Raw genomic sequence first — 12027 nt, 5'->3', positions numbered from 1 at the left:
AAGTTAAAGCCTTAGGCGTTGACCGGACTTGACTGCAGTTGCAACCCAAATTGACCCAAGTTAGAAAAAAGACTTTCAATCCTGGACAGCTACAAGGACACCGTTTGAAGCTTCTGCGAAGTATCTTTGACCACTTTATGGAGTGTTTATCATGGAAACCATTCGTTATTCGTCTTAAAAACAAACGACGGTCATGTCAACCGCCGCAGAGGTCTCAAGAATGACGTTTTCAGGACGCAATCTTGACTCCCAGCCTATTTGACATCAAGTGAAAGAGATGAATGACAATAAAATATCATCACTACAATTGGCTTTCGCAGATGATCGAGCCATCATCCACGCTGGTAAGAACTGTAAGTCCGCTGGGCACACCACGGACCCTGTTGTCGGCTCATGTAGCCGATTAGTTCAAGCGCTAGTTCTCTTAATAAATGCGGCTTAAATTCAGTGTTCGATACCCAGCGGGGCGTTGGGGAAGGCATTAACGACACCTGTTCCTGCTCAATGGACTTGGTAGACAGTTTTAAACTAGGGGAAATACTATAAAAAAAATCAAAGAACCAGAATAAAAAATCGTTGGTTCATAAAAAAATTAATTCACCACCTGAGCACCTTTTGTTATTAAAGCAGTTATTGCCAAAAACGTGTCGTGTGCCAAAGACGTCTCAAAAATGCCGTCAATTATGATGTGGTTTTGATTATTTTGCACCGCACAGACGTACGACATAGCATTCTTTTTTTGAAGTCCCGCAATTCTCGTCACATTGCTCGCAATTAATTAACATTAGAGTTCTTCACAAGTGTTTTGCTTGTGAACGCTTGTGCTGTCGGTATACCACGTCACCGACAATGTTACATCGTTTTGTCTGTTTGCACCATAAACGTTTTAGCTGAGTTTTATGCTGCTAGCAATGTTTGTCTGCGATCTATGCCGACAGAGAAGGATGCGCTTCCCTATAAGTCAAATAGAACAAAGTTAACTGACGCAAACAGACAGAGGAATGAAACAATCAACCAAATAGACATCGCTATGATGTACTATATGTGGTAAAAATTATGATGTCACTATGCGAACTCCATGTGCATGATATCAGTGTTTGAATTAAGTTAGTAGTTTTTTGATAAACTTTGGTTAGGATCAACTAAAAATTGGAGGTCTCGGAGATTGGCAGGGTTTCTATCCGTCTGAACTCAAAAATAAGTACGACTAAGAAACGAAAGAAGAATAAATAGGCTACGTACTATCTTAAACAGTGCACAACAAGAGAAGGCCATCAATGTTCCTTAAAAAAAGAAAAAAAGAGACACTATTTGCATGTTCCTTATTTTAGTATCTCTTTGGTACAAAATGGTATACTAAAGGTGTCGAAATGCCCATATTGGGAACCTCTGCCCCAAAAATAAGACAAAAATATTTTGTAAGAAACTGACCTTCAAAGAACTGTAAGGACAAATCTTAGAAATAAGGAACGCATGGCAACCCTGCTTATAGGTGACAAAATAGGTATAACTTAAGTGCATGACAAAAATATCTTGCATTTTTAACTGACTTACAATTGATGAGCATGTACCGAAAGTCATAGGACAACTTATTAAAGGTAAAGCGCACAATGGCACCGCTGTGTGACAATTGGCGCTAACGCTAACCGCCACCATTAGTATGAGGAATGCAAAGTATTTTACGGTTTGAATTAGCCGAGTGCTTGGGAATTTCAATGGGAAATCAAACTTGAACTGTTTATAAAATAAAACGTGTGAGCGTACGATGGGCTATAGCAGTTTGGCATTGTTAATAGTCATAGGCTATTAGGGCTATTTTCGGGCAATATAAAATAATCAAATAAAAAATGTGTGGTTACCCAAAGACTCGACCTACCCCAGTCTACCAATGAATAACTGAATTTGACATCATACGTTCATAGGTCTAAAACGAAAGGATTCAAATGTAAAAAATTGGAGTTTAGTGGCTACACTACCCTTCCATCGTAGTGGCACCACTGTAATTGACACATTGTAAGCCTTCAGGACTTTGCCGCTTTCTTCCCATTTGTTGATAATTGTTTGTCTAACGGTTAAAACTTACTTTTCTCTCGTTTGCTGTAGCTGTCTTTGTACTACTGTATTACTAGTGTTTTCATTTGTTCTTATCTAACTTCTACCAAAAAATTTCGTGTTTAGTATACAAGTGCACAACCAGATGGGTCACAATTTGAGTAGATAAAGGATGTAGCCTAGTATACAAAGGTATCCTGTGTTGGTTGTGCATTTGTATACTAGATCCATTATTTCTATAGCAAAGTTGGTTCTTGCTCATTGTGCATGCAAAGAAACTTTATTGCCTCTCGCCTGCCCTATTGTAACACTGGTAATTGAATTGTAACGAGTGATCCGCTCACATGCTTTTGTAAGATCATGATACTGTGTCTTTGTTATATCATTACATCAAATTGCACACCGTAATTGATCGATTACTGTCTGCACAGTTTTGTTCTTACTCTTTTGCACCATTTTCAGGAATATTTGTAGCATAGATATGACATTGATAGATACACAAACAGATGAATGTAATAGTTTGCACTGGGCTTCATTTATGAAATAGGGACGCGCATTAATGGCCACCTACGTGACCGTCGCGACCAGTTTTTAAAAGTCTCGTGTGTTCATTGACCACCCCAAAAGTTATTTTAACGTGTGATTGCTAACTAGTTGTCTACTCCAAATTAACTGGGGGTGTCCTACCATAATGCCAGATTTGCTTTTAAATACTTTACCCTCTTGTATAGTTGTTTTTGCAATATAGTATTTGCCTATGATACTAGTGAAACAAAACATAAAATTTTATAAAGATTAACCATTCGTTGTTGGCCAAGGACCACCATTTTGATTGTATTCTCATGACCCTGTAGCAACCTTTCGTGACCTGATGATTGAAGTCTGCTGATGTAGGCAACAGTCGGCCAATTATATTATGGATTTGCATAAAATGCAACGATAGCTTAATGAATTTAACACAGTTGCCTTGCATTGATGCTGAATGAACATGCACTTAGAATTCTCACTTCAGCATATAGCACATGGAATGAAGCATTACAAATACTTTAAAAATTGTTTTTTATTGTTATACAACATGTTTTTTAACATAGTATATTTAAACGAAGCCTGCACTCAACTGCAGAGTTTGGCATTAGTGCACTCAATATGGTTTTTCATAGGCTTCATTGGTGCATTTAAGGTGTGTGTAAGAGCAGACAAAAGCACCAAGTTTTATTTTTAAATTTTTGTTATAGGATAGTTTTTTAGGCTATTTGTCAAAATTTTATCCTTTATAACTACCAGATTTAACTGCACACTGGATTACCTGATCTGCAACAAGTTGTTCCACAAAAGTTTTCTTCAGTCTATTTTACAATTTGAAGTCTAGTTTATTGAAGGTCGTTGCACAAAATCAATCAAAATTGAGTCGCCAAGGTGATTTTGAATTTTGTACTTTTGACATTTTGTAATTCTGACTGTGCTCATACATGAAAATAACATAGCGTAATCAGTTTTTCGATATCAATGTTATATGTGTAATATATAAGAAAGTTTTGGTTTTGATACATAATTCAGTAGTTTTGACATTGTTTTGTGCAAAGTTGTTGGTAAAAGATGCTATGCACTGTGTTGTTTGTATGCAGCTTATTGCGTATATCAGTATGCAAATTGACTACACAGTAGACAAAATACACAAAATATTATATAAGTTGTAATATGACAATAAATATCATTAGAGATGCCATCTTCATTATAGATCAGCATTTGTTGACGACGCTTACTCTAGTTCCATTTTTTGGGAATTGTGATATGAAAACAAAAAGCAAATAAAAAGTGTATGACTGTTGAAAGTTGCACAAAGACAAGCCTGTCGCGACTGACTAACTGTGTCGTGAGCTATGAGAAATCATTGTCGAGTTTAAGTTGTGCAAAAACTTCCCTCAGTCCGAAGATAAATATTCTCAAACCATGTCATATGCTGTTATGTGAATGTCATTTTAAATAGCAGTTAGTGACATGAACCGAATTGAAGTTTTGAAGATGAAGATGAAAGTAGCCTGTGTGATGAACAAACTTATTTTACTTAAATAGTAGTATAAATAGTACCCTATTCATGTATTATGGTTAGCAGTTAGCACTATTTATATGAGTACACACTTGGTTTTGTTGTGCTTATAAAGCAAAATCAAACAAATGTGTTGGAAGCGGAGAAGCCCCTGGAATTATTGAGTAAGGCACTGTTTGGGAACCTTCCATCCAGGTTTTTTCAAATCATTGTTTTATTATCAGAGTTTATTATGACCATTGTTTTAGATGCAGGCCTACTCATAAATTAGAATGCACTATTTGCTGTTCTAAAGGGAGATAGAAATTGTAGTGGGAACTTTTCATGTTTGTCAAAACCCAGATATCAATTGCAGCCAGTGTAAAGTGTTTGTAGTGCTTTTCATATTTAACTAGAGTGGCATTTACCTATATTTGGTTGTTGTTACTGTTAGTTAGTTGGTTTTGGTTGTATTGTAGCCAGAGCAAACACTTAGTAATCACTCAAGGGAATAAGGCAGTTGCTACATGATAAATTTAAGGTTTGATGTTTTTTTTTGGGAAAATTTCGTCCGCTCTTGAGTAACATAGTTGTATCAGAAATATGAAGAATAAGGTTGTTTGAATCTCACAGATTGTTTCCTGTGGGAGTCCACCACAGTGGGGAGAAGTTTGACTGCCTGTACTATAATACTACATGACTTCAACAGCTTAAAGCAAGTTATCTAGGCTTATAAGTGACAACCTGTAAACTGTGTACTGGTTTCAATCTGCTGTTTTACACTAAGTAGCTTTTTCTTTCAGTTTATAGTGAAATTTAAGTTAATTATTTTACTGTTTAAAAATGAGTGAAAAATGTAAGCATGAAATCAGCAAAGGTGCGAAGCGAAAGCAGCAAAGGATAAGAGCTAAGGAGCGACAAGCTAAACAAAACAGCGTGGAAAGCTATGCAAGTTCTAACAGCAGGTTTTGTAACAACAATCCATTAGATATTCTACGAATGCAGATGGATAAAGCAAAAGCAGAGAAAGATCACACTACTGTAAATATTTTGAGACAAAACATTTGGTTACTACAAGATGCTGCTGCTGGTGTCGACTCTAAAGTTTCAGCTGAACAGCTAGAACACATTGTAAACGCAACTACAAATGTTGTTGTTTCCAAAGAACCATCTCCAAAACTTGAACGTATCTGTAAAGAAATTCCTACTCTGAGAGAGAGTCACACACAAGTTCTAGAGAAAAAGTTGCACAAGTTGCAGAAGAAGAAAATTGATATTCAAAATCTTAAAACTCGTCTAAAGGCTGGTGAGAAATTGGAGAAAACACAGCTTCAAAAAATTGAACGAGAGAAATTACTTGATGATGAGTTGCAGGAAATAAACCGTGAGCTGAATGAACTAAATTCAACAACGCAATAAACTCTTTTTTCTTTATTAATTCTTGTCTGCATGATGAATAATAATCATGTGTGAAAGTTTAAAAGTGTTGTCACTTAAGTATATGTTATATTAAATGTTTGTTGGATGTACTTGTTACAACTTGTACGTACACACTTCAGTTTCATTGCATTGGGGCTTGTTTGTAATTTGAGTATGATATATCATACAACCCATTTGTGCTACAACTTTTGTCCAAACCACTTTGTAATTGAAAGCAATCAGCTTACCAATTTTCGCTTGAGTCACATGCCCTTCAACAGAATAGCTAAAAGTTCTGCCGTTGAATCACCTTGGGTCTTTCCCTACTGGTGGCTTGTCAGCGATACATATTAACAAAATGGCTTATGTTTAGGATAATGTTAACTATCTACCTATTTATGTATGAACAATGGCAGAGTTCCGTTAGTTAAATATTAATAAAATTGTTATCTTCCAATTGTACAGCATACTTCCTTGTACCTTTTAATTTAGCTAATGTTACATAGTAGCATAGTTAACTCAAACTCAAACTAGGTGTGTATAAAACAAAAACCACAAATTATCATGTAAGTGTAGTTACAAATCACCAAGCTTAAATATTGTAATAATTCTTTGTCCGTGATATGTTTTTCCTTTTCGACCTTTTAAGGCCTGATCTCTATAACCCAAAGATGAATTACAACCAAAATGATCTTTCAGTGCACTCTATGCTTGTTATTAGGTGCTTATTACATAAAACTGTGGTTGTAATTCCACGATTGCATTGTGATATTTTTCGCTGCTGCTTATTTACATTCCGAAATGTCATGCAGGGTCATACTTGTGTGTGATTTAAAACAAATGCTTGGGATGGATGAGGAAGAGACGTCGCCTGTGAGCAGCAAATCTCAAACAGATGATGTACGTAACTCTGAATGTATGCAAGGGCCAAATGGCGATGTTTATGTTCTCAGTGATGTATGTTGTAACATAATTTATTCATACTTTCATGCTGATGAGTATAATTTGCCAACTCTGTATAAGCATATCAACCCTATATTATATAACACTAGAAAAGTCATTCCAGACAGCATGTAATTGTTTTATCAAGAGCTACATGACCTCTTAAAGTGCATTGCTATTTGATATTTAGTCAGCCAAGCCACTGAAAGCTATACTTGACCAGAGAGCTGCATCACAAACAAGTAAACCTCATCGCACAATAAAACAAGCTCATGAAATTGGTGAGCCTTCTGTGTTTCCATAAGCAATAAAAAATGTTTATGACCCTTAGCCCGTAAAATGCAATTATGCTGTAATGAAATGTTGGTTTATGCTTGATCAGTTTTCGTTAGATTTAACTCAGTTAAATTGACTTAAAATCCACAATACTTGCTTTTTTCCTTGCTGCTTTTTTTGTTGCTTTTTTACACATCATCTCCGTGCAATATTTTAGTGAAGTTGGTGGACTTGTGGCTTGGAAAATCAGAAGATTACAAGGAAGAGGTCACTCACATTTCTTTTGTTCTCCTCATGTCCGACTTCTTGTTCTCACAAATTGCTCTCTCGCCAAAGTGGCTGGGTTGGGCATCCAGGCTGAAGATGATTGAATTAAAATGCGATCCAGAAGAGTAAGTTTTACTTTAAAGACTCTACATAGGTTTGCTAGCTAGAATGTTGTTAATGGTTTTCAAATTTGGATGGGGAATAGTTTAATAGAAGAAGGAAAGACACTAACTTTAATTCTAAAAATTTCTAAAAATGAATTATATATATATATACAGAGCAAGAAGCGAACACTTACAACAAGGTTATCTGGCAGAACATCAAATAATCGTAATTAAAATGCTTTTCGCTGCCCACAGCAAAATGCAGGAATTGGGCAAATATCGTTATCATTTGATTGGCCTACTTGAGTTCATTAATCAGGTCGAAATGGTAAGTGACGTTGTTTATATTGGTAGTTCTTACCCTGTTTTTGAAGCGAACCAATCTTTTACACGTTAACTGCCAGTTATAGTTTTCTAGAAAAAATAAGATATATTTCACTGCTAACCACATGTTTTCTAAACGTTCTTGGCCTGAATGAAACCTTTTTAAAACATTTAAGTACATAAAGAGGAGGCGTTTTTGCAAACCCCACATAAGTACCAGGTTGCTATGGACCACAAGCTGTGCCTTTGTTGGTTGCACAATTTTCTTAGTAGAACGTCTTCTTAGCTTCCTGGTACTTGTGTTTTCCAATATAATTCAAGAGATTGATTTTATCAACTGCGTCGTCACAAGGAAATTATTTCATGAAAAACCTACAGATGGAAACACTAACAGATACATTGTTTTTGATATTTGGCTAAAGAACTGACTTCAGGAGAAAGCCAAGAATGAGTAAACTCGCAATGATATTTTCTCAAAAAAATTGTCTCAAATACCCTTAAATTTTTAGGAAATGTAGTTATTCAAAGTTGGCGTCTGGAACCAAGCTTTTCAAATTACTTGTAGCAATCAAAGCAGTTATTAATGATAGTGTTCTTGCTTTTATGCCTTTGTGTCTCACCCTACACTACCATATTTCAAACAATAGGTTTATAGTTATGCAAACAACTTTGTGTTGGTTTGTAAACCAATCAATTGGTAAACTAGATTGTATATTTGGCAAATAAATTGTTCTACCTGTTGTATGTTTTGCAAAGATCAAACTTTTCTATCAAAATAAAACTGGTGTAATGTTTCTGTACTTCCGTTTCATTATAAATGGCTGGCTAGTGTTACATGGCTCACTATAATGGAATAAAAGAAAATGTCTCTTTATATTCTCATGCCTGTTGTGGTTCGAGCTATTTTACTGTTTGAAATAATTTTGCTCACACTTTGTTGATCTATTTTAATCTTATGACTGCCGATTCGTGATGATGACCTAACAAAAGCAGGTAGTGGCCAAAATTGGTTATCAACACTGTGTTTGTTCCCTCAATATGTCATGAAATCATTTGTTAGAATGCCAAAAAAATAGAAACACTTACTGTTTTTCTAATATAAGTTAGGTTTTACCTTCAGTAAAACTAGAAATATTTTTTACCATTTGTAAGCACTTGTTTCTGAGTTAAAGACATTGAAATCTTACACTTTTTTAGTATGAAGAGTCCAGCCTCACCAGAGCCTTGAACGTAGCCAGAGGCCAGGAGCAGATAAAACAGATTTGGTGAGCATTTTTTGTTTTCTCTTAATTCTTGGCACAATCTATTTTTAAGAATACCTAAATATCCATACCCTGGAATAATCCTAACATACGAAAGATTGCATCATAAAATTTATTTGATAATAATTCCGATGTGTTAGGATAATTTTCAAGAATTTGTGTTTCTTTGGGAAATAGCATTGTATTGAATAAAATTCAAGAAATTAGTATATTTAAAATTTTTACTTGACCAACTTATTCTGACCTTTGGATTAAGGTAGGCACGCAATACCCGTATTTTTTATAATCATGCAACAATGCATAGACCCTTCCACCTGTATTACAGTGATTCTTTATCCGATATTTCAATGAATTATTCGTCTGATGAGAAACCCGACAAATCGCTCGATATGAGCATGTATGCATTTGCAAAATCTTACGAACGAAAGGTTTTTGCTGCACTTCTTGTTGGCCGAGCCCTTTCGGAGACAATGACGCGAGCATTGTTGGAAGGACAAGACGTCATTAAAGCTCGAAACCAGCTCTATCATGAATCGGTAAGATACAGAAAATCATTTCTGTAGCGTTTTAATGTGGATCTGATTTTGTATTAAAGAAAATTTTCTTATTTTAAATGTCAATAGGGTAAAGCTACGATATTGAGGATAGCTGGCAATCAACAATTTCAGCAAAAAGAATTTGATTTGGCACTGAATACTTATTCTCAAGCCATCGATAACGCAAGATACAGTGCTGTGTTATATTGCAATCGCTGTCAGACTGCACTGAAACTGAAACAATTTAGGTACATGACCGTTTAAGTGTACGATGACGAAACACTTTATTAAAGTTTAAACAAACTTATAACAGAATTTTACTTACTAAGTATATAAACTCAATTACTCAAATGTAAGATTATTGTAGCAGCAGACATGATGAACTCAGCTACAAGCTTGAGGTAATTAACTTAGTAGAACACGTTGTATACAGAGTTAAGCGCACTTTGCATTTCACAAAAGTAATTCGTAAATTTGTTTTTCACTTGAGGAACAAAAAACTCCACAAACAATGCAATTAAGTAAGAGCAGAGGCAAGACAGGTAACTAAAAACTAAACTGGATGCTAATACACAGTATGCTCCCACTAAAATACCTGACTTAAATCTAAGGTGGCTAATCACAGCATTTTTCAATTCCCTGTGGGTAAATTTCTTTATTCTACATAACAAATTTTGCTAGTGCACAGAAAGACTGGAATAAAACATTTTCTTACACACAGTAATGTATGATTGCCTTTCTCACACCTAACATTTCTCCACGTATGTTCAACGTGTGGCATTGATCACAACTTTGTGGTTTTGACAAGTTTGGTTTTAATAGCAGTGACGTAGTCCACTTGCTGCTGAAATTGGTTGACAATTTCACGTGTGTTTGTGTGAAGGCTGATATAAGTTATGCAAAGTTTACTGCGTTTCAACCTTGCCAGTACTGCAGAAAAACTTGTCATTTATTGGCGAGTTTTTCATTTTTATAATTGTTGTGGAATTGGATGTAAGCTTAAGTATTTGGCCGTTGTAATGTTAATTGTATTAATATTGTCCCATTGTTAAAACAAACTTATATACAATCGTTGTTTATATTTGCAGCAGTTCGTTTTTCCCCAGTGACTGAGGAATTGTTTTGAAATTTTCTTGATAGCATTTCGATAATTGAATATGACATGTGCTTACAGCCAGTGTATACTTTAAAAATTGAGCGGTGTTTGATGTAGGGTGTTCATACCAAATACTGGCATACTGCGTGGATTTTTAGGGCTCGTTAGAAAGTACACTTACTACACCATTAGCATATTATGTAATCTATTTCACCAAACAATAAAGAGCTGGCTATCAAAAAACAAGCCTGTGACCCTGAATTTAGTTATGGACTTTATTTGTTACCTTATAAATAAACATGCAAAAGTTTCTCTTCAACCATTTCTGCTTATTCTTGAGATGCTTTTGTCTTTAAAAGCATACTGGTAAGGTAAGGTGGTACTTTGGTAAGGTGCATACTTAGCAAAATGTTGGCATGATGGTTTGCTCTGCAACTGCTTTTACAAATATGTTATATGTATATATATATATATTGTATTGTCATAAACCAATTGTATTAAGCTACCTATACAAAAAAATTTATGACATGGTAATGGTATGGAACTGAAACACAGTTTTATAATCTCTTTTGAATACCGTTTGATCTGTTTTGGTCTTGATTATAAATAAATTGCTTAGAAACATGAATCAAAATTATTGACTAATCCATTATTCATTTGTATATTCCGGAATGTGAACTTAAACGAGGCATACCTAAGCGAGAGGTCATCGTTCTAATGAATCGTAATGCATTCCACATTTCACTTAGGTTTTCTGCTCCCTTCATATGTCCTCCAGCATTTGAACGATAGTATATTTTCTCCATACTTTATCCCTTACCTTAATCTTTACCATCTTATTTTGTTCATAGGTTTGCGATAAGTGATGGTTATAGGGCAATCGCGCTTAACCCATGGTGGGGCAAGGCATATTATCGGCACGCTGAAGCTCTGAGAGGAGACAATCAAATTGATGTGGCCATTGACGTGAATGCAGTTGGACTTGAAATGTGCTTTGATTCCTCTGAGAAACAGGATTTGAAAAGACAAAAGCAAAAGCTTGGTATATGACGTCAGAAATATCGCTGTTTTTGCCAAATTATAGGAAAAGTGCAATTTGTTATGAAATCAAGATGCTGTGTTGTTTTTGCAATTGATTTAGCCGAAAAAGAAGACATTTCAGAAAGGGTTGTACGTTTGGTTAAAAGATTATTGTTTTTAGCTAAACTTTATTTTTGTAGTTAGACAAATTTTATCTCAGGTATTCTGTTATAATCGTTGTGCTTTTTGCAGAACAACTGAAGCGCGGGGAAATTCCAGATGATACGCAGAAGATTCCTCTAGCTCCTGTAACGAAGAAAGCAAAAAAATCTAAAAAGGGAAAAAAGAAGAAATCAGAGGTAATTTCGTAAAATTTCTTTTTTTTTTTGAGGAATTTAATGCAATAGATTTTCTCTGTTAGACTTGATTTTAAACTAGATGTAAGTTGTTTGTATTCTTAAATGACTATTTCATAACTCAATTTATTTTTGTCTTCAATTTAAGTTCTAAATGGAGCTTTTTAAACAGAGGTTACTGTACTGTTGAATTGTGTTGCTTTGTACATTTCAAGCGTAAATGCGGTATTGCTCATTTAATATGATTTTTATTCAAACTAAAAGTCGGTAGGATATTAGCATTACGTCACGCGTATTTAACTTCTAAGTAATTGTAATTCAACAATACGTTTCATATACAACAGGGA

The 12027-nt window shown here is 35.0% G+C and overlaps 2 protein-coding genes across 5 annotated transcripts in view; both read left to right on the top strand.

Annotated features, from left to right (window-relative positions):
* The first annotated feature begins 3272 nt into the window (after nt 1-3272).
* Nucleotides 3273-12027, top strand: part of LOC143445110 (uncharacterized) — a 36298-nt gene continuing 27543 nt past the window's right edge. For 2 of the 4 annotated variants that reach the window (XM_076943984.1, XM_076943983.1), the window contains exons 1-10: nt 3273-3468; nt 6310-6454; nt 6630-6720; nt 6933-7107; nt 7261-7414; nt 8608-8675; nt 8998-9208; nt 9296-9456; nt 11156-11346; nt 11577-11683. In XM_076943984.1, the coding sequence (XP_076800099.1) occupies nt 6338-6454; nt 6630-6720; nt 6933-7107; nt 7261-7414; nt 8608-8675; nt 8998-9208; nt 9296-9456; nt 11156-11346; nt 11577-11683 (1275 nt within the window). In that variant the 5' untranslated portion in view covers nt 3273-3468; nt 6310-6337. Of the gene's footprint in view, nt 3469-6309; nt 6455-6629; nt 6721-6932; nt 7108-7260; nt 7415-8607; nt 8676-8997; nt 9209-9295; nt 9457-9481; nt 9751-11155; nt 11347-11576; nt 11684-12027 lie in introns of those variants that run through there. The other 2 variants (XM_076943985.1, XM_076943986.1) reach the window with 2 other exon arrangements.
* Nucleotides 3512-6309, top strand: LOC143445112 (uncharacterized). The gene has a single exon (XM_076943988.1). The coding sequence runs from the start codon at nt 4922-4924 to the stop codon at nt 5495-5497; it is 576 nt and encodes a 191-aa protein (XP_076800103.1). The 5' UTR covers nt 3512-4921; the 3' UTR covers nt 5498-6309.

The sequence above is a fragment of the Clavelina lepadiformis genome, chromosome 2 (assembly GCF_947623445.1).
Source record: "Clavelina lepadiformis chromosome 2, kaClaLepa1.1, whole genome shotgun sequence".
Taxonomy (NCBI): Eukaryota; Metazoa; Chordata; class Ascidiacea; order Aplousobranchia; family Clavelinidae; genus Clavelina; species Clavelina lepadiformis.
This window is presented reverse-complemented; position numbering and strand designations above follow the sequence as displayed.